A 26,708-nucleotide genomic window follows, 5' to 3' on the forward strand; every position below is an offset into this window, starting at 1 on the left:
ACAGGAAATCACAGGATTTTTGTAGTTTTGTAGTTTAATAAATGAAAAATGTATCCAAAACATTTTTTCCTTTTGTCACTATATGTCTGATTCACCAGGGGTGTTTTTTTTTTTTTTTTTTTTATATTAAACTAAGTTACAAGTAACAAAATGTTAAACACTTTACCCTGAGCTTAACAAACACATTTTTACCTTAAATCCCTAAAAGAAAAAGTGAAAAATTAGTGGAAGTTTTATTGTTATTTGACAAAAAAAGATCTGTGGAGTTCAGTATTTTTTTGTATGATATTGTACAAAAAAATGTGTTTTTTTGTAAGATACGTATGAAACAATCTAGGAAAAAAACGTAATAAAGTGAGACAAGACAAAATATTACAAATGGACAAATAAAGACACAATAAGGAAGCTTTTTGTTGCTCTCTGCATGTTTAACAGGTCAGGATTTTTTAATTGCAGATGTTTATATACTTTCCCAGTCTGTGCTGGTTGAAGAGACATTCAGATCCATGCATGCTGGGTGGAGCAGTAAGCATTGGGTGCTGCACGGACTAATGATCAATACATATCTGCAGCTGTACCTTTAGAGGTGGTTGCCTTTACGTTTGTCATGTTCTGAGCAAGAGGCTGTGGCAGTACCGTCCCTGAGAGAAAACTCAACTCAACAGAAGAAAAAATATACATAAAAGTTGTTAAAACTACCAGGAAAGACAATCTGTTCTCCCTCCCTGTGTCTGTTTACTCAAATCTACACATAAAAGCTGCAGAATGTGAGAAAAACAAGGAACTCCTGATCATAAAACTGTAACTACAGTTGATGATGATGGTGATCTTCCTTCATCTCTCAGAGTTTGAGCCCCCAGCACACAGGCTGCATAGATTAAGATCTGCTAATTAAAGGCTTTAAACAGCCGAGTGCTTTTACACACAAATTCTCATTGAGGCAGTTTTTTTTCAGTTCAGAGCAGCGAATCAACAGACAGATACTTAACAAGCTGCTCAACACAAACGCACCAATCCTGACTCAACACATTAGTAAATTTACAGCACAGTGAGCAGAGCGGAGGTTTTACTACACATGTACATATGAAGAGAGATGAGATGTTTGACTAATTTAAAAGGCGCCTCCTCATTAACACTAATGAAGGTAGTTTAATATTCTTGATGAGTATAAATCTTTATAAATGTTGGCTCTAAAATGGATCAAGTGTTAACTATAAATATGACTGATTTTGCATTTAAAAGATATATTTTCTATTTTTTAATTCATCTGTTATCTGTTTACTGTTTTTGGTTATATCTGCACATTTCTTCACATTCAGAACAATGAAATACTCTTATCTATATTCTGTTTTATTTTAATCTGTTTTATTGCTTTATAAATCTTACTGTTCTTATTGGTTAAAATAGTTTTTTGTTTATTTCAGTCTATGTATCTGCTTACATAAAAGCTATTGTTTTCTAGCTTTAAAGTTACTTGCTAAGTTGCTACAAAGTTTGCCTCATCTTAAAACATTATTGCTTTTTTTTACACAGATAGTAGATTGATGATAGCATATAACACAAATCTTGTGCAAATATTCCATTATTTCATATTTTTATGGCTGAGAATATTGGCATTTTTCAATGCTTGTCCCAATAAAGTTTTAGTAATGCTACTAAAATTATACTTTTGTTGATTTCTTACTTTGAGAAATATACATGTTTCTCCATCCAAATCCATTTTTTTCCATTTAATAAAAGAGAGACAGAGTTTTAAAATGTCTTGTATAATTGTATTATTGAGTTGTAAATGTCTGCAAAAACTTTGTCTGAATAAAATAGCCTGTAAGTGGCAAAATTATGGTTTCATTCAGATACTGTCTGATTTAAGAATAAGTAAAGAATAAAAAAAGCATTTATTTCTAACTTTCAGTACTCGACAGTAGTTCCTGATACTTGATTGGTACCAAAAAAAATCAGATACCTCGTCCTTCGATTGATTCTTTTGAATGTTCATCTCCATCTTCACCTTCTCTTTTTTCCTCACCGGATCATATTAAAACACGTTCACAGCTTTGTCAGGATATGTCACTTCACTCTATAAACCCCCCTCCCTCCTCCTCCTCTCCCTCCTCCTTCTCCTCTTTTCTTTATTTAGCCCCCCACATACAGCCACCACAGCCTCCCGTCTTCGTCCCCTCCTCATCTTTTGTCTGCGTTTCCCTCCAGAATTCCTGGCCGGAGGCTCGAGCTCTCTCCTTCTGTGTTGCTGTCCATCTGTCCGCTGCCGGGGCCTCCTGCAGGAGCAGATGTTTACTCCTTCCTCGACCTGAGCCTGGAGGTGAGGGGGTTGGTTGACCGGTGGAGGTTTGACCAAGAGAGAGTTTGCATTGACACTAGTAGAGACAATCAGAGGGAACAATAGTATGGATGAACACCAGGGAGGTGGAGGGGCGAAACAGTGGCTGACTGACCGTCTCCATGCATACGTACCCTCCGTTCCTCTGTGAAGTAAAGGACTGTGAAGATGTTTTGGTGGAGGAGTCAGTGTTGTTAAAGTTGTGAAAAATCTCAATCGGTCTCAATCGCAACTGGTGTCAACCCCCAAAACTGAAAAGAAACACAGATCCTACACTAAAAAACTCTGATAATTAGAATACTTTATTTTATAGGATTTCTTAAAAAGTATAGTATAAAAGACTGGGGATAATCCTGCAATAGATGGTGTCATTCCTATGCAGCAGTGGCCCAAATCTTCCTTTGGTTTACTATTCACATGAGAAACTCAATGTTTTGGCAACGTGTCTGCATTGGATCGGTTTGCAACTGCTTATCTGGAAAAAACCTCTTATCTGAAAAGTCTACAAGCAGGAAACCAGTAATCTCATTTTAAGGAATTTCTGTTAATAAGAAAACAAAACACTGCATGAAGCACCTTTTTAGGGTTGTTTTCCTCACATTTTTTTTAGGAAATACACTTGCTGCCAGCTGCTGATTAGCTTAGTTTAGCATAAAGACTGGAAACAGGAGGAAACAGCTAGCACGGCTCTGTCCAAAGTTAAAAAAAAACAAGCCTATCAGCACTTCTAATGTTTACTTATAAACAGGTTAAATCTTGTTTGTTTCATTTATGCACAAACAGAAATGTAAAACCAACAAGTTGTGGTTTTACAGGGAGTTAGATGCTAACCGGCTTAAATGCAGCTTCAGAGGTTTTCTATGTTGGCAACATTTGTGTGTTGTTTTATATTTCTGTTTTCTCATTCATAGTCAGATATGTACATGCTAGAAGTATGATTACTATCATATGTTAGCAAATGTAACTCCATGCTGTGCACTCTTGCAATTAAGTATATACAATATTTTAAAAAGTAATGGATCTGAATGCTTCTTCCATCCCTGTGCTGACCAGAGCTGCAGAAGCGTCATCTGAAAAACTTGCAATTAAAACTTTAAATGTATTTAATATAAAGCCAATATTGCTTAGAGATCTTTGATATAACATCTGCGTGTCTGAGATGAATTTCATTGGTCTTGGTTTCGTTGGACAGTTGTCACATGCGGATCTAAATGCAGCAACTTGTTGACAACAAGGATAAAACCAGCTGACACTGAATACTTGTCACAGCTGGCATGAAAATGATCAAATTTTGTCACAATTTCCAAGAGAAACAGCTCCAGCATGTACCTTCCTGTAAAACCACAACTTGCCAAAGCTGTTTGTGTATGAATTAAACAAACAAGATATAACATGTGGTCATTTGTACTTGTAACTTTGGACAGAGCTCGGCTAGCTGTTTCCCCTGTTTCTGGTCTTTCTGGTAAGCTAAGCTAATCTCCTGCTAGCACAGACAGATCCTCTCCAAAAGACAGCAAATAAGCACATTTCCCAAAATGTCAAACAATTCAAGTCCAAACGCAGTGCAACAAGAATGAAAAGTGAAACATTATGAAAAGAAGTGAAATAAAGTCACCACAGCAGTAGCAGTCCAAACTGAATACACTGTAGCACCATTTTAATGGCATTTTGAAACTTCTCAGTCTCAGTCAGCTTTTTTCTGCTATATTTCTTTGCTGTGGTCTTCATCTTGAAGCACTTATCTGGGGTTGAAAGGTGCTTTATAAATCAATAAAGAGTATAATCACTCATTCACTTGATAACGCAAAGGTCAAAGGGCTGAATTAATGCTACTTTTATGGCCGTACGGTTGATTATTGTATGAAAGAGCGTAAGGTTTTGTAGGTTAATTTTGTGATTACATAAAGGGATGGATCAACGTTGGGAAAATAAGGATTACCTCCCTGCAAAATCTGCTGCAAATCTGACTGCGGGTTGCACTGATATTGATTCATTTTTGATTGTAAAATTGTCAGTTATCAGTCAGTCCAGGGGTGAAATGCTTCATTTGCAGCTCTGGCAGAAACACAGCCATAAACAGCTTTGATCACGCCACAGAGAAAAACACACACTACTGTGGAATGAAGCTCTGAGACTTTTTTCTTTCTGAGCGGCCTCTTGATGTTAATTAGCCAAACCGTGGTGTCAACAGTTTGTGGCAGTGTCTCCTCCGTCCAGGTGAGAGTCTGGGTGCTCAGTGTTGTAGCTGCCAGTGACTGAGGTCTGTGCTAATGACCTGTTTGAACTAGCGTCAATGTTAATGCTGCTGCAACAATACATTTCCAGATAAGACAAATGCAAATACTGAAGTAAGTGTCCAATTAACTGCTCATCGATCATTCTCCCATCAGCACCCTCAAACCCTGCCTGTCAGTCCAGTGTCGATGAGAAAATCCCTCTACTGAGCCATGAGTGGAAAGTACATTTACTCAAGTTCTGCACATAAATACAGTTTTAATGTACTTGTACTTGAGAATTTCCATTTGATACATAGGAAAATGTTGTACTTTTTACCCCACTATCTAAGATGTATACTCGGTACTTTACAGATTAAGGTTTTACATTCAAAACATACAATCAGATTATGAAATATAATGTATCCTAAGAGGTTTAACTACCCAACAGTCTATAGACTAGTTAAATTACCCACCTCCCAATCAGCTACATGTTTAAATGCTGCGTAAATGTTAATGCATCCATAATAATGTTCAAAAACCATAATAGCCAGTAAAATAACACTGACATGGGCCATTCTACATGTATAAAGATTGATTTTACTTCTGATACTTTAAGTACATTTTGCTGTTAGTATTTGTTTGTACTTTTACTTAAGTAATACTTTGAATGTGTGACTTTTACTTGTGTATTTTTACATTGTGGTATTGCTACTTTTACTTAAGTACTTTTAATTAGGTCTGTTTTTTCTGTATTTTTCCCTCTTAATATATTATCTTCTTTCTTACCATTTTTTAATTCATTTTATTTCCTTGATTTCTCATTCACAACAAAATATGTAAATGCTAGGGGCATGGATGCTATCATATGTAAACAACTGTACATCTACTGTATGTGGTGCACTTTTGCAGTTAAGTATATATTTTAAAAAGTAATGGAGCTGAATACTTATTCCACCTCTGTGCTGACCAGAGGAGCAGAAACTCTATTTGACAAACTTGCAATTATACACTTTCTATTCTATTTAGATCTATTCTTTTTCTATTCTATTAATATAAAGCCAATATTATTTTTCAAAATGTCTATCAGAGGTCTCTATCTTAAGACGACATCTGCTTATCTGAGGTGAATTCCATTGGTCTTGGTTTCAGTGGATAGTTTGAGTCACATGAGGGTCTAAATGCCGCTTCAGAGGTTTTCGATGTTTACAGTAAGAATAAAACCAGCTGACTCTGAATATGTGTCATTTCTGGCACGTGAATGATCAAATCTAGTCACAGTTTTCACAAAACATCTGCAGCTTCTCTAGTAAAACTACATTTGTCATTCAACAGTCTCCTTGAGAATGGAGCTTTACACCTACAAGACTATACAGGGCAGCTAGTGAGTGTGTATGCATGAGTGTGTGTGTGTGTGTGTGTGTGTGTGTGCATGGGTGTAAACACTCCCTGCCTTGTAGCTACACTCCTAACCCACAGCTGTAAACAAAGGTTTTGAAAACAGTGCAGATTGTGGAGTAATGAGGTCATCGGAGGGGAAGAATCATTTATGAGCGTCCCGATTACAGGATACTACAATCCAACATAACTGCAGTTTGCCACTTTTATTTGTTTAAGTGAGTGACATTGTGAGATAAATAGAGATTAGATTGGGTGGAACAATAATACGCTGTAGTAATAAACTTTATCCACAAGCACTTTTTATAGCAGCATTTACGAAAGCTTAAAAGGTGATATTGATTCTGTTTCTGTTTCTGAAGCTGTTTCAAAGCCATAGTGCTGTTTGGGAAAACTATTGCTCACCTTAATTTTACAGGACCAGACAAGTGTGTTCGCAAATTTTAGCTCTTTAACAACAAATTATGTATACTTCAAATGCATGCTGTATAGTTTTAGATTGATTTTTGAGGTGGCCATTAGTTTCAGCTACACACTGACCACAAATTTATTAAAGTTTTGATCGCATTTGGAACATTTTCTTTAATTAAACATTCAAGCTCACTAGTATCGCCAATGTGTCAGCAGATAGGATCATTTAGCTTTGCAAAACCATGCTTTACAAGTGATGAATAACTCAGACAAAACAAAACTGACATCAGGCAACAAATAAAACAATACTTAAGATAACAGATAACAACAGGCTAGTATAAGTTATACAATAACAGTTAGCAAGGAACTCATTTACCACAGAATTTACAGCATTCTTGATAATATTCCCCAATTTGATGACCATTTGCAGACTATTTCAAGAGGCTGGATCAGGAAACATTTCCCTGTCCTTACATTTATCTTTACAGGGAAAGACGGAAGATATTCTGTGGGTTTTATGATCTCAGATAATGATTCCAAGGTGAACTCTGTGAAATATGTTTGCAGAGATATGATATAGTGTTTTAAATTCAAAATATAACAATGATAATACAAAAGAGATAAGTGAGTGGATGAATGAATGCCAGAACTGGGCCATGAAAGAGAGTTAAATGGTTCTAAAAGTGAATAAATAACTTTGCATACTTGTTCTGCATGGCAGCACCAGTAGCTTCAAATCAAAAAAACTGGACAAAACTGGAAATCTTGCTCCTTTGTCATTTGTGAGTTGTTGGTGTGAGCTTGTGTAAGGATATCGGTTAGCAGTGGGGAGCCAGTGCAGGTTTGGTGGGAACAGAAGGTGTCGGGAGGTTTGAGGTGGTTTTATTTGGGGTGAGTTACCGTCTTTCTCCCTCCTTTTGTCTCTTCTTTTCAGATGTGGGGTGGGGAGCCCGGAGTCACAGGCCTGTGCTCGTACCTCTCCTGGGAAGTTCATTAAACTTAATTTACATTCGTGATGCCAATCACACAGATACTTAACTGAACAAAGACTATTCCAGTGAACAGTGGTTATTCTACAATCCAAAGGTCACATCTAACACCCTTACCTCCCTGCTTATAGCCACAGGTTTGCTAAAAATGATACTGAAAGACCATCTCGTTGGAATACTAAAGCACTGTTGTTGTGCTAAAATGGGTGCTGCCTGTTTGATAAGTGATTAGATTCTGAGTCACACATAACTGCACACATAGCATGATAAATGCAATCTGAACTGTGCATGACAAAACCTGGACTTCTTGTGGAAGAATTAGAAAACAAAACGGAGACTTGAGGAAAAGTTGCAGAACCACAAACAAAGAATAAACCTCAGGCAGAATACTGAGGTGTTTTTACTGCTAACTTGTGTCTGGTTTTGTCAGTTGGACGGCCTCAGCAGGCTGGTTCAACTAGTTACAGGCAGGTATGTGTCTGTTTCTCAGTGATGTTGTGTTTGAATCTAAAAAGAGTTTTGGTCCATGTTTGTAGAGTAAATTAGTGCTAGAAACTTCCAAAATGGAGTCTTGAAATATAAGCATGTACGTGACTCTTCAGCCAGACAGCAGGGCCACATTCAGTGGAATTTCCGTGTGAAACTTCTGAAATTATTCAAACCTGCAGAGTGTATGAGTCAACAATCATTAATAGATTCAAATCAGATTGGAAACAAACAGAATAAAATGTCTGTGTTGAGACCAACAGACACAGGCAAGTAGTTTCACAATTACAATCCATGAAACTAAACTATTTAAAATCCAGTACCATATGTTCCATGCTTCAAATGAATGGGTAAAGGTATTACTTTCTTCTTTTATGAAAAACTAGGACGTGGGAATGTTTTAATTCTACTTTAACGGATTTCTGAAATTTATAGATGTAATTTCAGCCACACATGAGACAGGAAGTGGCATCAACGAAAACATAACTAAAACCACTTTAAAACTTGCTCCCCCTCAAACCACACACGTTCAGAAACAGTAAGCTGCATTCATTAGAGTTGATCTTTCAGTTCATGTAGTTAGATTTTCTCTCTATGTCCGTACTGCAATCCACAGCTTACAAATATTCATGAATTTAACATAAAGTTTTCAGAAAGGAGAAGAGTGTTGACGGGACAGAGATGAAGAAATGACAGAAACAAAGTGTTGTCCTTTATAATTCACTATATTACATCAGAAAAAAACTGATTTCCTTTGTCTGAGTCACTTTGTGTGGGAGGCATAGGCTGTCATCACGCAAGCACACAGCCAAGACATAATGTGCTTCACCAAAACTTTGTACAGATCAGAGACCCTGAGAGACAGCTACCTACCTACCTACCTATCTAGCTATCTGTTTTTCAAGATAATGCAATAAAATGATGCAATAATCTTTGATTTCCCTTGCATGTGTGAATCAGCTTAGAATCAGGTTTATTGGCCAGTATGTTGGCACACAAGGAATTTGATCCTGGTTTCTACTGGCACACAAGGACAAGATAATTAAACATAAACATATTGCTATTATATACACGCAAATATATAAAGTACATATAGAAACAACAAATGGACAACAACATACAGTGTCTATATACAAGTAAAACAGTTTCTGTAAACTGTAAACGGGATACAAATAGTGCAAAGGTGTGTAAGAGTGCAAGAAGTGCTGAAATAAATATTGTATGGGTTATAAGTTGTAAGTAAATATTGTATAAGTTACTTTATACCTGGACCTTAGTTTAGATAAATGATCAGTGTCTTTGTGGATTTGCATACAGGCATGCAAGGAAAGCCATTTTGTAATTGAGGAGAGGTTTTTTGCAAAACTCTGTCTACTTTTTGTTCAGTTTTCTTCCAAATCTCCAAGTGAACTGTATTCCACCACATTAGGTGTGTTTATCAGTTTAAAAGATTCATTTTTTAACCTATTACAGTAAGTGATAAAAGTTAGAGTCTGTGGTTCAGAGTCTGAGAACCAGAGGTGGAAGGTAACTGAGTACATCTAGTCAAGTACAAATAAGGCCTAAATAGGTAAAACTCTCCGATATTTCACAAAAATGCAAAGATTAAAGAAAAGTTCTGAAAAATTAATCCAAATTTTTGTAGCAGAACTTTGTTTTTTACAACCCAAACTATCATCTCAAGACCCCTCAGATTTATCTTATGACCCTTACAAAGCAAACCTCGAGCAGCTACTACAATAAAATGCTGCTTATGCACTGACTCATCAGTATTGATAATGTTAAATTTATTTAATATATCAGTCACAGCCTGATTTTCTGCATGATGAGCACTTTAACTTTAGTACTTTAAGTACATTTTGCTGCTAATATTTATGTACTTTTACTTAAATAGGGTTTTAAATGCAGGACTTTTACTTTTAGTACATCATTTTTACATTGCTGTATTTATACTTTTACTTAAAGTACTTTTACTTTTACTTTCTACTTGAAATACTTAACCACATAATCATACATAACCACCACAGCTGAGAACAAAAGATATGTGAGAAGAAAGATGAAAATTTAAAGGATTGTGTCACATCCTGTCTTCTCCCTCATCCGGTGAGAAAACAACAGGCAGACTCGATCCGCGCTCTGATTGGTTGGCTGGATGTAACAACGGCGCTGATTGGCTTAGAGATTGCCGCTCCTGAGCTGCTAGTTTGAACATAAATACAAGCAGCTTCGGTGTCTATTTCTCAGAAATCAGGGGCTGTCAGAGAGGGAGGACGCTGTTCTGCAGCTCTCTGACACAAGTAACAACTATGTGGCTTTAGTAGCAAGACTGAATCGAAATTTTACTCCACAAGGAACCCACCGAGTCACGTCCAGGCGGTGTTTCGGATCGTACGTTTGGAAATGTTCTGGGTTAGCTTGATGTTTGGACCGTCTTGCTAATTGGCTTTCTCTCCGACCCGAAATTCAAACCAAATCTTCCACTAAGCAGTAACGTCTGCAGGATTTAACCAAATTGGACAGCCAGAAAAACAAAACAAAAATGGAGTCGGTTAATGTTTTTGGCAACAACAGTCCTGACAAATCCGTTTTGAAAAGTAGGCCCGACGGGATCCCCGGGCTTTCCTTGCTCTCCTTGCCCGAGCTGAGTACAAAGACAACGCACTGCAGGGATCTGTTCTCCCCTGGACCCGCGACTGTCCTGTCTCCTGTCACCAATTTGGCTCTGGACATGAACAATTTGGCTGGACTGGGAAGGTATTGTTACAAGTTTAATGTGTTTTTATTCCCTCCTGTTACTCGTTTAAAACTTAAGTTACTATCGCTGCGGTTTTTCAAAGCCACTGACAAAACCTCTCGACTCGTAACGTTACCTATCATGCGAAGTCTAGTATAACATTAGTGTTTACATCACTGATTTTTCCTGTTCATCTTTTTCCCACACAGCCTATGTGATACACCGAAAAGGAGAAAGCATGCACCCCTTGAGAAGGTTCCCTCCTTTGCCTCTGACGTCTCATCTGATGCTGGTGAGGCTCCCTCAAAGCTATTGTCTGCGCTAATTGAAGCCATTACAATTGATGCCTGAGGGTCCTAATGTGTGTGTCTATATAAGTAATGTATATGGCACCTGATTTTATGGTCATGCAACTTAACTTCACATGTGGTCATGAGATTATGAGTATTGTTAATTTGTTAATCAACAACTAATCTGGCATTTTTGCCCAGAAAAAAAATATTATTATTACATAGGTCTCAGCCTCTCAATTGTGGGAATTTCTGTCTTATTTCTGTCACTCCTTTTTACAAATTGAACTAGTTTGTAGTGTAAAACTCAAATCTAGGGCTGCAACTAACGGTTATTTTCATAATTCATTAATGTGTTTATTTTGTTGATTAATCATTAGTGGTTTGGCCTAAAAAAATGTTTAACTGTTTCCAAAAGCTCAAGATGACATCCTCAAATGCCTTCTTTGTTCCAACCACCCAACCAATAGTCCACAACCCAAAGGTCTTCAGTTTACTATCATAGAGGACAAAAGAAACCAGAAAATAGTCACATTTGAGAGGTTGGAAATAATTAATCAAAATAGTTGGTGATTAATTTAATAGTTGGCAACTAATCGATTAAGCACCTAATTGTTGAAGCTATAATCAAATCCAAATTTACAGTTGAGTAAATTTACCAGCTTGAAACAGCTGAAATACCCGAGCAGTCAGCTGGTTGTCTGTGCCAGTTTCCCTTCTTGTGCTGGGCCACCTGGTGCCTGTATTGATCTGTGATAAATATCTCTTCCTTCAGGCCTCGGCATGGATCTCCCAAGCCCCATGGATGCCGTTGAAATTGAGGACACGTAAGTCGCACTGTCTTTCTCATGTCTGTTCTAATCAATCAGCCTGTGCCCCTCTTGTCTTACCCCTCCACCCCCTCCTCCACCCCTGAGCTTGGGCTCAGCTGAGCCAAGCGCCATATCTCAGCTATAGGATTATTGTTTCTACCGTTGGCTTTAAGATGACAGCTTCACTCTTTTTTTTTTTTTTTTTTCTTTTTTTTTCCTAAGCAGATTAGGTGATAAGGCGGCATGTAAGATTAACTTTCTTTGTCTTGAGGTTAAGTGAGAAAAGACATGGTGGTCTGGTTTCTTTAATGCTGTTACTGTTACTATGCTGTTTTTGGCAATTTTGTTATTTTTTCTAGAAAGTAATCCTCAAGACTTTTGACAAGATACACATGGATAAGATAAAAACGTTTAGAGGAAATTGGTTTGTACCAATTCCTATGAGCACAAAGACAATTTTCACATCTGCTCAAAACTTGACTGCTGGTCGAAAGGAAACTCGACGTACACATTAGTGCTCAGCAGTCTTATCTTGACCAGATTGTCAGCATATCATCTGCTGCCTAATCTTGGGTGGCCCTTTTTTTTTTTATAATTCTCAGTTGGGTGAGTCTCTGTAGACATCTGCCGCCGTCTGATGTGCGAGTTCCTTTACAGCAGCATTTGGTCACCAAGTCTTCATTCACCTCCTTTACAGCTGTTTGGTTGCTAGGAGTTTTGCAGGTTGGGGGGAGGACATGCCCCGCGCTTGGGGTTTAATGATAGCCCACCCCCTCTGGTTTTTGGCACACTCTTCCTATGCACTGTTATTTCAATAGGAACAAGGGGGGCTGGAGTTTTTTTTCTGCGTCAGAGTTATTGAAATGAGGGCACCCCCAGAGGACAACCGCCCTCCCTTTCTGTGGTCTGCATTGAATGGGACACGCTCCCCCCTTGACAAACAAAGGGTCCTTGCAGAAAAGGGGTTTGGCGGCGTTGGCTCCAGCAGGCATATGGTAGATTAGCTGATCTCTGCATCCCCTCCCCTGCCCTTCCTCCCCACCCTCCACCCCTGCGCTGCACACTAAAGCTCCCCACTTCACTTGTTTAGCATACAGGTGGGCATTACTCCAATGCAAGGGCAACTTCTTGCCTGTATGCATTCACCCAACTTCCTCTAGTCCAACCGTTCCTCTTGCTTTCTCAATAGAGCTCCAGATTCTTTGTCTTGTAGTTTATGAGCACAGAGTGTTACAGAGCCTTCCAGCCACTTTCCAAAGCAGATTTTATTACAAAGACATGTTCCTTTTCATTCACCGACAGTTTCTTTCAACTTTTTTTCCTCTAACTTTGAATTTTTTTCCTCTTTGTTTACAGATTTGAAAGAGCCATTCAACAGTCAAGCAGAGTTGTCAACGAGTAAGTTGCTTTCCAGTTAATAACCTAAAATTATTACCCGGTGTCTGGCTGTTATTGCCCTCCAGGGACTATATTACTCATCAAACTGAAACCACCTGTCTGCCTGTTTAATTGAATTTGTACTGACAACAGTTCCCTCCTCTCCCTTTCTACCAATTATAGCAAGATGCCAATTCGAAGAATCAACTCATTGCCAGTAAGTAGATTTGTTATATTTGTCTCATGTGTTCCTTGTTTTGAAAAGCTTATGTTTAAGAGCTGAGAGATAATGTCAGAATGTGGCCTGTTGTAGTCCTGATTCGGCTGTCATGCATCCAAAACACTAAGATGGAAGAAGAGCCAGAAGAGTTTGAAATTAGATTTTTTTTTTTTTAAAAAAAGATCAAAACACCCAAGGGACAGGAGAAAGGAGGACTGTGTAAGAAGGATTTAAAATAACTGTCTCAGCCTCAGAATACAGTAAAAAAAAATAACCTCAAACATCCAGCTGGTTTGGGTAACAAGATGTTTGTACTGCAGTTTTTCATATCAGTTCAAAATCTCCTCTATTGTAAAAACCCACCACAGGACAGCTTGTTTACAGTTGCTGAGCCCCTGCTGACTGGCTCCTTGTTGTTCCTTCCCAGCTCCACCTGCTGTGTTACAGCCCGTCTCTGAAGGGACAGGAAACAGATTCTCACCGCTACGGAATATTTGGCCAGCAACCCTCCCAGATAACCGCCTCCTCCACATCTCAGTGTGACAACAAGGAGAACATGCCGGAGGTCAGTGGTGCAGTTTGTATCTTTTTTTGGTAGAAAAACATCAATGAGAAGATGTCTGACTTGGTTAGATGCAGAAACTCCTATAGAACTTGATAGTGATGCAGGCTTAGAAAGCTGATTTGTTGCCATGGCAAAGGCATTGCATCTTTTGGCATACCATTTTAAATGGCAGTCCATCTTTAGATTTTATTTTGCAGTGTTTGTAGGTATTAAAGAGACTAACCACAACAAAATATAGTTTTCTTAAGTTAATCGATAAGGTGATTAACACTTTGTCATTGACTTATGATAGTCTATATCATAACATGTCTATATCATGTTTTGGCTTTAAATCAAAGTTACAACCAGGTGCTGTGAAATACTTCCTCAAAAGTGTTGAGCATTGATTCACTTAATTTTTTTTTTTTTTTTCTTTCAGGAGGGTTTTGAATTCAAGAAACCAACCAAGCCAGTGTCGCGGAGTCGTGTGCGCTCCTTCAACAGCGGACAGTCAAAGGACGCATTTGCCCACCGTCCCAGCTCTGCACCAGCACTCATGGTATGTAAACATCACAAGAGTCAGAGTGACATACAGTGAGAGCTACACTTCATGTTTTGTAGCTTGTGCATAATTACATTTCTATCTTCAGCATGGCAGATTAATACAAAATTAGATTGGCCAGTTTACTAAGGATGGCTTGTCAATGCTGATACTTATTGATACTCTTAATAGTTTTATGACCTGTTGTAAAGCACACAAGGTTGTGACCTGATTCCAACCCTCATATATTGATTTTTCCCTCCTGTACAGCTGTCTTCACCTCCTCCAGTGCAGCAGCTCGAGTTCTACGACTCCAGCCCCATGTTCCTGAGACGTTCCTCCCTCACCACCTCTCTAAACGACGACGACGATGACGGCTTCCTGGACGTACTCGACGACAACATGGAGGTGAGACATCCTTGGAATTATGTGTATCTTGTTAAAACCGATTTTCATCAGGGATTATCAGCTAGTGTATATATTTTTGTAATCATTCCTCTGTCCTTTGGAGAGGCTACAGTTTCAAGATGATTCAATGAGCCACATGCCCCCCCCCATCCATTTCCATCACTTATTATATGTACTATAACAGATTATTTGTCACTTTCAGAATGACTCTGAGATGCCGATGGGAATGGCCAGCTTGCTCACTGCTCCGCTGGTGGCCGACAGTATAGCAGAAGACTCTGTAAGTTTCTCTACTAACAACAGAAGAACACATGATTGGCTGATACAGATATCAATCATATTCTGATTGTTAATCATGACAACTAAAGGCCAACGAAAAGTGAACGTTGTGTTCAAATGATATTTCTCCTGCGTCATCAGCCAGTCATCCGCTGCCGGCCGCGGAGCCTGTTTCGCTCGCCGTCCATGCCCAGTCCGGTGTCCCGCCCCTCTGTGAAGCGTCCCGACCACCCTGGAGATGAAAACACACCAGTCAGAGTGAAGAGACGACGCAGCCTGGCAGGAACACAGGTCACCACCACGGAACAAGATCCTGAATCCCCGAGGATGGTGAGTCCTGACTGCCTGGAACACCGTCGTCTTTATGCTAAGCTAATTAGCTACTGGACGTAGCATCACATTTAGCATACGGACACGAAAGAAGGCAAGCAACAAAACGCATGTCCCCACAAGCGGTACCATTGCTTTTAAGCTGGGGAAAAAAACCCCTCTTGATGCTTTTGGGATTCAGAGAGTGATCAATCTGATCACTGTCAGAAACCTGTTGGTAGAATAAAGCCGCAGGGCGAAAAACAGACACTGACCATCTGTCCCTTCCTCAGTGGAAGTGGAGAGAAATGGCTTGTGAAACACCCATTGAGGCCGACTGGCTGTTATCACTGGTTTTACAGACAGTCTCATTTTTACTGCATTTTCTCCTTGACTGCCCCCTTAAGTCTCTTTCCTCCTCTCCATGCAGGGCTGTTCACTGCTCCAGAGGTCCAAGTCCTTCTGTCAGACTGAGATTGAGAAGCTGCTGGACGGCGAGGATGCTTCTCACGAGCTAATAGGAGATTTCACCAAGGTAAGGAGGACTTGAGAGTGATTGGCTGCTTATATTAGTAACTTAATTATGTGACATTACTTTTCTAATCCAATTTCCTTCCTTTTTTCGTTTTTAGCCTTTCGTACTACCAACAGTGGAGGGCAAACATCAAGACCTCAAGTACATTACCTCAGACGTGGTGAGTTTAGACGCTAATAAATCAAATCAGCAGTGTTTTTACCGCCATAATTTTTGTTTTTCAATGTGTAATGTTTCTCTGTGCTCCTCCAGATGGTGGCAGCTCTGACTGGACAGTTTAATCATCTAGTTGAGCGAGTCATTGTCATCGACTGCCGCTACCCCTACGAGTTTGAGGGAGGACACATCAAGGTGAGCTAACACCTGCCAACATGTCTGCCACTTCCTGTAGAAATGTTTATTATGTGGCACGGTACAAATGTTTCAGAAAAGGTGTTTTTCTTGACACTGTAACTCACTGACTGCACCACTACAGTACTTTTTTGATTAGTATTTCTTCTAGCTAACCTCCAGAATAACTTTCCATGTTTCTAAACAGTTTATGTAATATTGTCTCGTCATCTCAGGGCGCTCTGAACCTGCACCAGGAGGATCAGGTGCAGGACTTCCTCCTCAAGACCCCCATCACGCCGTCCTGCCCGGAGAAACGGATCGTCATCATCTTCCACTGCGAGTTCTCGTCGGAGCGCGGCCCTCGAATGTGCCGCTTTGTCAGGGAGCGAGACCGCGCCATGAACGATTATCCCAAACTCCACTACCCAGAGCTCTACATCCTGAAGGGTGGATACAAAGACTTCTTCCCTCATTTCCAGGTCAGTTTGTTTTTGTTTTTTTTAAAAGACAAATAACTTTCCATTTTCAGCCTGTGGGTTGCCAGCTTGGAGGTTTTTGTTGCTGTTTCCCGTAGCAACTGTGATTATGAGAAGGGAAACATGTAGATAGCTCAGTGTTCATCCACTGAGTCAGACTAGACATGAGAGTTGATTGAGATCAGTATACATGACAAAATCTCAACTCAAGGTTCGTTTTACTAGCTTTTTCAGAGCTTTCAACCACTTCTCATGGTCTTGAAAGCTCAGAAAATCCTAGTAAAGTGGACAATGTCACATGTAAAGAGGTTACTTTTGTTACATCCTCAAATCTCCTTTCAATATCAGACGTTTAGTAACAGTTGTCTCTCATCATAATGGCTAAACGAAACCGTTGCTATGGCTCTCCAGTGCTTTGAACTTGTCTCCTTCTCTTCCCGCGCAGTCACAATGTGAACCTCAGTCCTACCGGCCCATGCACCACGAGGACTTCAAGGAGGACCTGAGGAAGTTTCGCCTCAAGAGTCGCACCTGGGCCGGGGAGCGCAGCAAGAGAGACATGTACAGCCGTCTGAAGAAGCTGTGAGCTCGACCCTGCCTCTTCCTCTCGAAACTGCCTCTAAAACACACACACTGCCTCCCCCCCCTCCCCGAACACACTGATTTAAAACCTCCTCACAGAGCCTGAGGCCTCGCCCCGCCGACGAGGAAATACCTTGTGGGACTTTGCCAGCAATAGGGGTTTGTTTTTTTTTGTTTTTTTAAAGTCCCCGTGATTCATTTAACTATAGCAAAGTTGGATATTTATTCAAATTTAAGGAGGGAAAGACGTGAAATGATGAAGCCTTGACTGTCGATGAGGTGCAGTGAACAGATCTGTAGCAATATTGATCGTTTTAAAACCACTTGGACCTACTGCCTGTTTTACCTTTTTTGTATTATGCGGCACAAAATCACTGCCAGATTGCAATAGAACATCGTCAAACCACACTGCCAAGTCTGAAGTTTGTCTTTCAGTCTCCTCACTGGGTGTTTTTTGTTATTTTGTCATTTCCAACCTTTTTATTTAAGCACTTAATTTAAATACCTTGAAATGGTGAGGTGCTTTTTTTTTTTTTTTTTTTTTTTTGATACTGCTTTTTATATAACTTTTAATTAACTGAGTTGACCCCTGTTTAAACTTTGTGATTTGTTGAAAGCTTGCCTTTCTCTAGGCTGCCCAAATTGTAAATAGGATATTTTAAAGACATCTTGTAAAAGTGTGGGATTGATGTGCGTATTTCTTCCTGATCAGTTGCAATACTTGGTAACTTTTTTTAATTTTATTTTGGATCAGAAGATGCCAAAGCAAACAAGCTACCTGTTAACTTTGCAGTGAGATTTTTCGAATGCTGCAGGTCAGCAAGTAAGGATTTTTGATTTTTTTTTTTTTTTTTCTTAAGAAAAATACCTTGTTTGTTTGTTTTGTTTTGCTTTGAATCCCTTCATTTTCAGAGATAAAATGTCTTCCCCTGTCTGTCTATAATGAATGGGGTGGTTTGAATTTTGCTACAGGCTCGTGGGGGAGCTGATGAAATAAAGATCCAATGTGCGTTTAAATTTTGTGATGTAGCTTTTTATATCGTCATAATTTCTGTTTTGTGCTGTGGTTGTTTTCTTGGACAGGGTTCATTGTTGAAACTTTTTAAAACTATTGACAATAAGAGTTTTGATACCAAAACAAATTGTTTTCATTACCCTTTAAGGAATATAAATGTTTTCCTGAGAAGATTTTTTTTTTTTTCATTAACAAAAGAAGCAAACACACAAGTCTGAAATTCGTCAATCAGGATTTAAAATACACACACAGTCTGATCAAAGAATAAGTAAAGACAAAAATGACCAGAAATTTGGCGAGGACACAGAGTGCATAGTAAACTTGGCAGTCACACATTTCTCCGATCTGTATTTCTGTTTTGTGTCTTCAGGTTATGCTAACCCATTGTTGCTAACTTTGGAGCTAACCCCCTTTACTTTTCCAGCATTTGGGGAAACAACAGACGTGACTTTTTAGCATTTATTAACCGACACACTGTAGTCTGTACTGTACATTTCCTGCCAGACTGACAACTTACTACTAACCTTTTCCTCTGCCTCTGCTCATCCACCGTCACTTCTCTGCCCCTCGCTCTTTCCCGCTCGCTACGCAAACATACTCCTTAAGGGAGCCACGCGACCAGTGGTTTCCCAGGCAACGGCAGAGGTTGACTCACGTACCGGAACAGCGCTGCACAGAGACTCCCAAACACTATCGAATGAATATCCATTAATTCGGATATCAAATATTAAAAAAATATTTTTTTCGGCCTGGCGGGGGTTCTTCTTGTCATTATGGAGAGACACAGATTTAATAAACGTTAAGTACGTTCAGTAAACGTTGAGTTCAGTTAGACCCAGCAGTCTCCATCAGGTTGGGGAGTTCAAAGTTGTGAAAACAACGGGGGTGTTTTGAATAATTTGTTAGTCTGTCCCTCCCGCCGCAGGAAATAATGGATTACTCCTGGAAAGCTATTGATGTAGCACTTTTCTCCTTATGAAAATAACACGGAGATTATTCGACCAATGAGAATTTAGTCGGATGAGAGCATATGACCAACTAATCGACCAGTCGACCAGCAGACTACAGCCCTATTTATCTTCTGTATTAGCAGCAGAAAATACCTGAATAACTTGGTAAAGTGAAACCATTTCATTTCAACATTCTAGGTATGAAACTTTTTTACCGTATTGTGTCTTCAAAAAAATCCTCAAAAGACTTTCTGCTAAAATACTATGATCTATCAAGTTAATCAAAATACTACAACACCTGTCAGTGATTCACTAAATGATTCATAAATGCTTTACCGCTCACTAGTGTGAACTTAGTGTTTCGGCCTTGAAGCACGTCAATGTTCCAGTTTTATTCAGTTATCCAAATAATTTTTGTAAACTTGCTATCAGGCCTCGATGTGTAATTTCAGCAAACTCTAGAGCAGTGGTTATTAACCGCCTAAAATAAGTTGATATGAAATAAAAGGACACAAATTATTTTTTTCTAAATTAGTGCTTAAAATACTTGGATGATGGCAGTATGTAAAAAAAAAACTCACCAACTCCTGATTGCACCAGAGTTTTGCAGAGTCAAAAGTTCAGAAGAAAAGCCACAAGCAGGAAATATTATGAAAAGTATTTCAAGTACTTTTGTTTAACTCTTCAAATCTTTGTCAGGATCTCAACTTCTCACAATTTGTGATATTAACATTTTCCAAATGTGCACTTTTATATATAAGATACAAGTCATAGAGGGAAATCTTCTAGATCATTTCATCATTTCCTATTTTGAAACTAATTCTCAGATTCATTTTTACTCAACCAGATAGTCATCTGATTTTCATCTTCACAAGCAAGCAGAAGTAAATTTTCAGTTATCAGATCTTCATCATTGTCAGTTTTCAGTTTTAACTTCTGGAACTACTCTTCTTGTTTGAATCAGATTTCTTCCTCCTGAAAGTCTTTCTGAGCATATTTAAAAAGGTTTTTTTTCTTTTCTTATTTATATAAGTATATAACAGAGGCCTATCTAGGCTTTTTTCCACCCCGTGCATGTTTTTTTCTTATTTGTGTGTCTTGGATTTGAACCTGTCTAAATAAGCTTGACATCACATAAATTCTTCAGTGCTGATGTATCTTAAAAAAACAAGCACAGAGGCTCAACTTCCTCAAAAGGGAGTCACACTCACAAAAAAGTAAATTCTGAATCACTGGTCTGGACTAGACAGAGTATCACATGTCCTGTGTTGTTTGGTCTTGTGCTCTGCATGGCGGGGACACTGGTTTTCCTGCACACAGAGCAGTTCCTGTTTTTTCAAATTTTCCCTCTCTAGCCGACCTTGGGAGTGGCCTATCCGCTGCAGCACGTGTCCATGCGTACACACTCACTCACTCACTCACTCTCACACACACACACACATTCCTCTCTGCAGTGAGACTGTCTCCGTTGAGGGAGAACCTGGCAGCCAGCCGTTCGCCTGACATGTTCTGACAGGAGTGGGGGAAAAAAAAATCTGAGCCGCGTGTTGTAAACACGTGACCGTTCTGATGGAGAAGAGGTTATAAAAGCACAACTCCCTCCCCTCTGGCGCTTAACCAAAGTTTGAAATCAGGCAGTTTCCCAGTGGTCATGTGGGTATGGGAAAGGGGAGGGCAAGCATTTGTTTGCATAATTTACAGCCAACTGTTTCTAGCAGAAACAAGTGTCAGTGTCTTGTCTTGTGCAAGTGGGACTTAACTGAAGACACTTCTTAAACCTGGAATAAAGTGTTGGCAGTCAGGACAGTAAAGATCAAAAGTATACAGATGCTAACAAAAACCCACAGCTGAGTAGGAAGACTGCATAGAGGAAGAAGGTGCAAAATCATAAAAAAACACACACATTTTGTTTGAGTGATCTTTACATGTACTTGTCAATGGGTCTGTACTCATCTCAAGCTGGCACCTTTTTCTGAGCAAGACAGTTTCTGAGGTTTAAGGGGCCTCGCACCTTTTAGATGTGGCATACATAATGCAACACTTGCAAGAGCCTTTTCAAGACAAGCTTCCTTCTCCACTTTAGCAGTCTGTTTTAAAATGTAGATGAGTTCTTGGCAGGTCTCCAAAAAGAATAATGAGCCAGGTTTTACAAGTGGACCCATCCAATTAGGAGCTGGGGATTCAACAAATCAGCAAAGAAAGTGCGAAACACTTGAAATTTAGCAAAAAGTGGAAGAGCCTCCAGAAATGTACTGAAATAGTGTTTTTATTTAAGTTGCTTGTTCTGGTAGGTGTGCTCTATCCACATTATTAAATCTAAAATAAAAACTTGAAGTTCGATACTTGCTTGAAAAAGTTTGCAGTTGTAGTTTTGCATGTATTCCAGTGAGATGCCAAACCAGTTAGGCAGATTAGTCAGACAGTCTTGTTTTGTCTTGTCTAGTTTTTTGGCTCTTAAAATTCCCTAAATTTGATTTAGTGAAATTTGCAAACACTTGTGATCGTTTATTCAAGTTCATTCAGATTTTGAGTTGTAGCTATTTGCCTTCTTGCCTTTCTTTTACACAGGAAATGCATTGCACATATACAGTATATAAGAATACAGTGATTAGGAGTGAATGATATGGAGAAAGATCTTTCATAGTGCTATATTATGATGTATAAGACAAATAAACATTTCTAGAAATTAAATTGAGAAACTGTTAAAAGATGAAATAACCAGATGTGAGTGTTACTGATCCAGTAAAGTAAATAAATCAAGATACTTCTTTGGTTCAAAAAATCCTGTAAATACAGTATTTCCATAAAATAGTCCAGCTCATTGATTTGCAACACTGCCCACAAAAGCTTAATACAAGCAGGATAGCTACCATGGGAAAGACATTTGGCAAAATCTGTAAGAAATTTCTATTTTCTCACAGTATTTATCTTATCATCCATCTTCACTGTGAATGATGGACCTGCTCCCCACAGATCTGTCTTTCTGTCTGTCAAAGTGATTACAGCAACAACACTGAGCAGTTTTCCTGAAAACTACCTCACCCTTCCTTTAACTATTTCACCCCAGCCTGTTCTGTTTGAACCCCACCACCACCACCATCACCACCACCCTGTGATCTTGCAGGCAGCTCTGGTTCAATCAAAGCTGCCCTCACACAAAGCTCCAACCTGGGTGTCACCTTTTAAACCTCTGTTTGCTCTGACCCGTTGACACTCGCAGAAAACTGACAAACCATCCTGTAACACAAGGTGCCAACACCCCGACAAGGGCGGTGAAGCATAGAGCATAATACTGTGTTTTCAGAGGATGGGTGGGTGCAGGGGTTGTGGTTTTGTGAGATGAATGTTTATTTCAATGTTTTTGAGGATTAGAAACTTCAACCTATTTTAGTTTTTCACTCACATGTTTCTGTTTTATGCAGGCAGAGGTGATTTCATAAAAAGTTGAGGATGTTTTTTTTAATTTCCCCCTGCAGACAATGCAGAGCAGACGAAACGATATTTTTATCTTTAGTTTCCTTTATTTCAAAGTCGCGGGCTTCACCGTTATTGGTTCGTGTATGAGGCCTTCCCTTCACCCACATCCTGTTGTTGTTCTTATTCAGCTGTTCATTTCATCACAGGGAAATATGACTCATAGTTCAAAAACACTGAAACTCGCTCAGACGTTTCTTGTGGTGTTCGTGACACGAGCGGCCTCAGATTGTTCACACGCGCTGCTTTTGCTGCTCCATATTGAAAATCTGATCTTGTGCATATATGTGAAGTTGAAAAGTTGACATTAAACTCTAGCTTCACTTTCACATTGGATTCTCACAGTGATTTTGGCTAATTATTACCTGCAGTGATCTCTCTCATTCACTCCTTTATTATTGAAAGGGAATGTGTGCAAACCAGTCCAGGCTAATCATTACATATAGTTTGGGTGTTGCAGAAATACTTCTCGCCCACACACACATTTTCAGATGAAAAGCTCCATATTACCAGACTGAACATTACAGGTTAGTTTCCTGGCCATAGTGGATCAAATCAGGATCAGGTTTAATTTGAATCATCTACTAATCGGCTACAGTATCCTTGACTGAAATTAGATTCATTTCAACCACCTATGTTTGTCCTCATTAGTGAGAATACAGTATGTGTGCACAGCAAATACTGATAAAAGATGGAAGTTTTTCAAAATGTTATGGATATAATAACGAAAAACCAAAAACTGTTTTTGAGATACATTTGACAATAACACAAACCTGCGATCCAGCAAGGAAATTTGCATTTTCACCTGCAAAAATGGTCCCAGAAACTTGATTTCATCCAAATGATTAAGTGTAGATCAGTGTTTGTCTGGCAAATGTTGCTTGTTTGTCTTTATTGAAATAGTCTGAACAAGACAGACTACATTAATCTCAAGTTAAACTTGGTTCCTTGGAGGTTCTATTTAAACTGGCATCAGTCCTGGAGAAAAGTTTTGGAAATGTTTACCTGATGATGGCATTAGGTGAAAAGTCAGGGGATCACCAAAGAGATTACAGTTGAAATCTGAAGGCAAAATGTCAATGTGCTGGTGGGACTAGATGAAAAAAGTTAGGGGATCAACATAGTCATTAAAATTCATCCTCTGAAGATGTTGAATGTTACTACCAAATTTCACATTTTGACCATCAAAGAGCTGTCAGGATTATAGAGTTTGAATGCTTGTATTCAAAGATGTCTTTGACAATGCTGGTTGAAGAATGGGATGCCATCCCACAGCAATGTGTGAGCAGGCTGGTGACCAGCATGAGGAGGAGGTGCCAGGCTGTTGTGGCTGTGTATGGTTCTTCCACATGCTACTGAGGCTCCTGTTTGTTAAATGAATAAATTGTTAAATTGCCAATATGTCTTATTTCTTCAAACTTTAATCATCCAATCCACCAAACACAAAACAAGAGTCAATGGCAGAATAAGCTGTTTGGCATTGGCAGAGAAGATTTGGCAAATTTTTCATGGGCGCAACCCACATACTCAGGTCTGCTGCTCATTCCATAAATGCATGTTCCTTACAAATGTGGCACCATTTAAAAGGGAAATAAACACATTGAAACCTGATGATGGCATTAGATGAAAAGTCAGGGGATCACCAAAGAGATTATGGTTGAAATCTGAAGGCAAAATGTCAACGTGCTGGTGGGACTAGATGAAAAAAGTTAGGGGATCAACATAGTTATTAAAATTCATCCTCTGAAGACGGTGAATGTTACTACCAAATTTCATATTTCAACCATCTAAGAGCTGTCAGGATTATAGAGTTTGAATGCTTGTATTCAAAGATGTTTTAGACAAAAGCATCTGCCAAATGAATGTAACGTAACACAATAAAGACATTTCACACTACAGCCACGCTAGAGGCCCTGTAAGGTTGTCGAAAGTAGCTAAATGCTATGTTATAATGTTCACAATGGCAGTGCTAACATGCTGATGTGTTGCTTCCACCTTGATTTAGCATTTTAGGGTGCTAACATTTGCTAATTAGTACTAAACACAAACTCCAGCTGACACATAGCAATAATTTTGTAGATATTTGGCCATTAACAAAAGTATTAAAGATATTTACACTTTGACCTGCTAGATGAAAGGTCAGGGGATCACCAAAGTCATAAACATGTACCGAATTTCATGGCAATCATCCATTAGTTGTGGAGCCATTTCGACCTGCTGCTGGGACAGGTGAGGGGATCACAGAAAAGATTCACCATCAGGGAACCGTGAATGTCTGTACTAAATTTTGTCCCGATGCATATATTTCGATAGATGTCACTGAATAATTGAAGACTTTGACCTGCTGGTGACAGTAGAGGAAAAGTCAGTCATTAGGATTCATCATCTAGAGATCATGAATGTCTGTACAAAATTTTATGGCAATCCATCCAATATTTGTTGAGATATTTTATTCTGGACTAAAGTGGTACACCGACTGAATAACGACCAACATTTCCACATGTAAAGCCTCACTGCTTTCACGACTAAAAACATATGCACTCATAAGTAGCTGCTCTCATCCAGCTCTTACAGCTATAACACTGGAACAAGCAGAATATCCTCAAGAAAGAAAGGTTTCATCCAAAAAACATATGAAATCCTCCAACAAACTTGACCCGTCACGTCCTCCAGACTTGTTACAGAGTGTTTTAGTCTCAGCTGGCCTGTGCAGGGCAGAGGGTTAGGAGGTTAACGGGACAGTGGAGTGAATGTTAACAAAGCTGGGGGAATGTTTTCTTTCTTCTTTCTTTTCCCTCCATCACTGCTGTTTCTTCACACACACTCACACAGAGAGTGCACAGGCCCTCTCGGAGTAAAGAAGCGTGACCAGCAGCAGCTGTTGGCTTAGCAGCTGCTTCTGTTTGTCTGCTCGACCTTCTCTGCAGCCTCATTCTGTCTCTCTCTTCCCTGTTTTCATCTTCTTTTATTCCTACAGCCCTGTCTCACAAACACAGTTTCTCTTTGGCTCTTCGGTATTTCAGGTCCATTCGGTTCAGTTGAGGTCAGTCTGATTCAGCCGTAAAACATTCATAGAAACTGATCTCTACTGACTTGTCTGACAAACAAATCAATCAGTTCATAAAAACATTAAAACATGCCAAAGTCTCCAAAGATGTGAGGCTGTATTTTTGGAAATTTTTGCACAAAAAGGTATCTATTATGGTGAAATGGCACAGAAAAATAAATAAGATAAAATAAAATAAAACCAGTCATCATATATATGATAATAATAATAATAATAATAATAACTTTATTTGTATAGCACTCAAAATCACAATATTACAAAATGCTTCCACAATAAACATCTCTGAAGCAATAAAAGACTATAAAATTAAATTATGTAACTTCAGTGGATGTTGGCATAATTAGATATGTGTGGTGCTGTCATAATTGAGGAAATTTAAAGAAACTTAAAGTCTCCCTCCACTCAAAAATGTGGTTTCCTTCTTGTTCCATCAAGTGGATGTTTGAGCTTCTCTGTGCAGAAGGTTGACACTAGAAGGCTGTTTTCACATTCATCTGCTGAGTGAGGAAAGTGTCTCTGTGCTCATCTTAAATCTGAGTTTAAAGGACCAGTGTGTAGGATTTATTGGCATCTAGTGGTGACGCTGCAGATTGCAACTAATTGAATACCCCTCTCCCCCTCACCCTCCCCTTCCAAGCATGTAGGAGAACCTACGGTGGCCGTGAAAAACGTGAAAGGCCCTCTCTAGAGCCAGTTTTTGGTTTGTCTGTTCTGGGCCACTGTAGAAACAAGGCAGTGCAATGTGGCGGCCTCTGTGGAAGAGGACCCGCTTCCTATGTAGATTTAAAGGGCTCATTCTAAGGTAACAAAGACACAATGATTCTTATTTTCAGGTGACTAATTTTTAAGTGACTAACTAAAACATATTTCTGAATATTATACTCCATTTCTGCCAAGTTTGTTCTGCTAGATGCCACTAAATTCTAC

General features: G+C 39.1%; 1 protein-coding gene and 1 long non-coding RNA gene across 3 annotated transcripts; one reads left to right on the forward strand and one right to left on the reverse strand.

Annotated features, from left to right (window-relative positions):
* Positions 1-271: 271 nt before the first annotated feature.
* Positions 272-18,857, reverse strand: LOC122998250. 2 transcript variants are annotated; one of them, XR_006407373.1, is made up of 3 exons: positions 18,815-18,857; positions 7,261-7,341; positions 272-2,375 (listed from the first exon to the last, which is right to left on the reverse strand). It is a non-coding gene; the product is annotated as an uncharacterized LOC122998250 (long non-coding RNA). The 2 variants fall into 2 exon arrangements; XR_006407374.1 differs by lacking the exon at positions 18,815-18,857 and adding an exon at positions 13,632-13,719.
* cdc25b (cell division cycle 25B) lies at positions 10,036-18,120 on the forward strand. The gene is made up of 15 exons (XM_044375023.1): positions 10,036-10,589; positions 10,779-10,861; positions 11,635-11,686; positions 13,028-13,069; positions 13,232-13,265; positions 13,696-13,833; positions 14,252-14,371; positions 14,624-14,761; positions 14,964-15,041; positions 15,182-15,370; positions 15,780-15,884; positions 15,982-16,044; positions 16,137-16,235; positions 16,451-16,696; positions 17,139-18,120. Exons 1-15 carry the CDS (start codon positions 10,375-10,377, stop codon positions 17,277-17,279), a joined length of 1,743 nt encoding a protein of 580 aa, XP_044230958.1. The 5' UTR covers positions 10,036-10,374; the 3' UTR covers positions 17,280-18,120.
* Positions 18,858-26,708: the final 7,851 nt, after the last annotated feature.

The sequence above is a fragment of the Thunnus albacares genome, chromosome 15 (genome assembly GCF_914725855.1).
Source record: "Thunnus albacares chromosome 15, fThuAlb1.1, whole genome shotgun sequence".
NCBI classification, from domain to species: Eukaryota; Metazoa; Chordata; class Actinopteri; order Scombriformes; family Scombridae; genus Thunnus; species Thunnus albacares.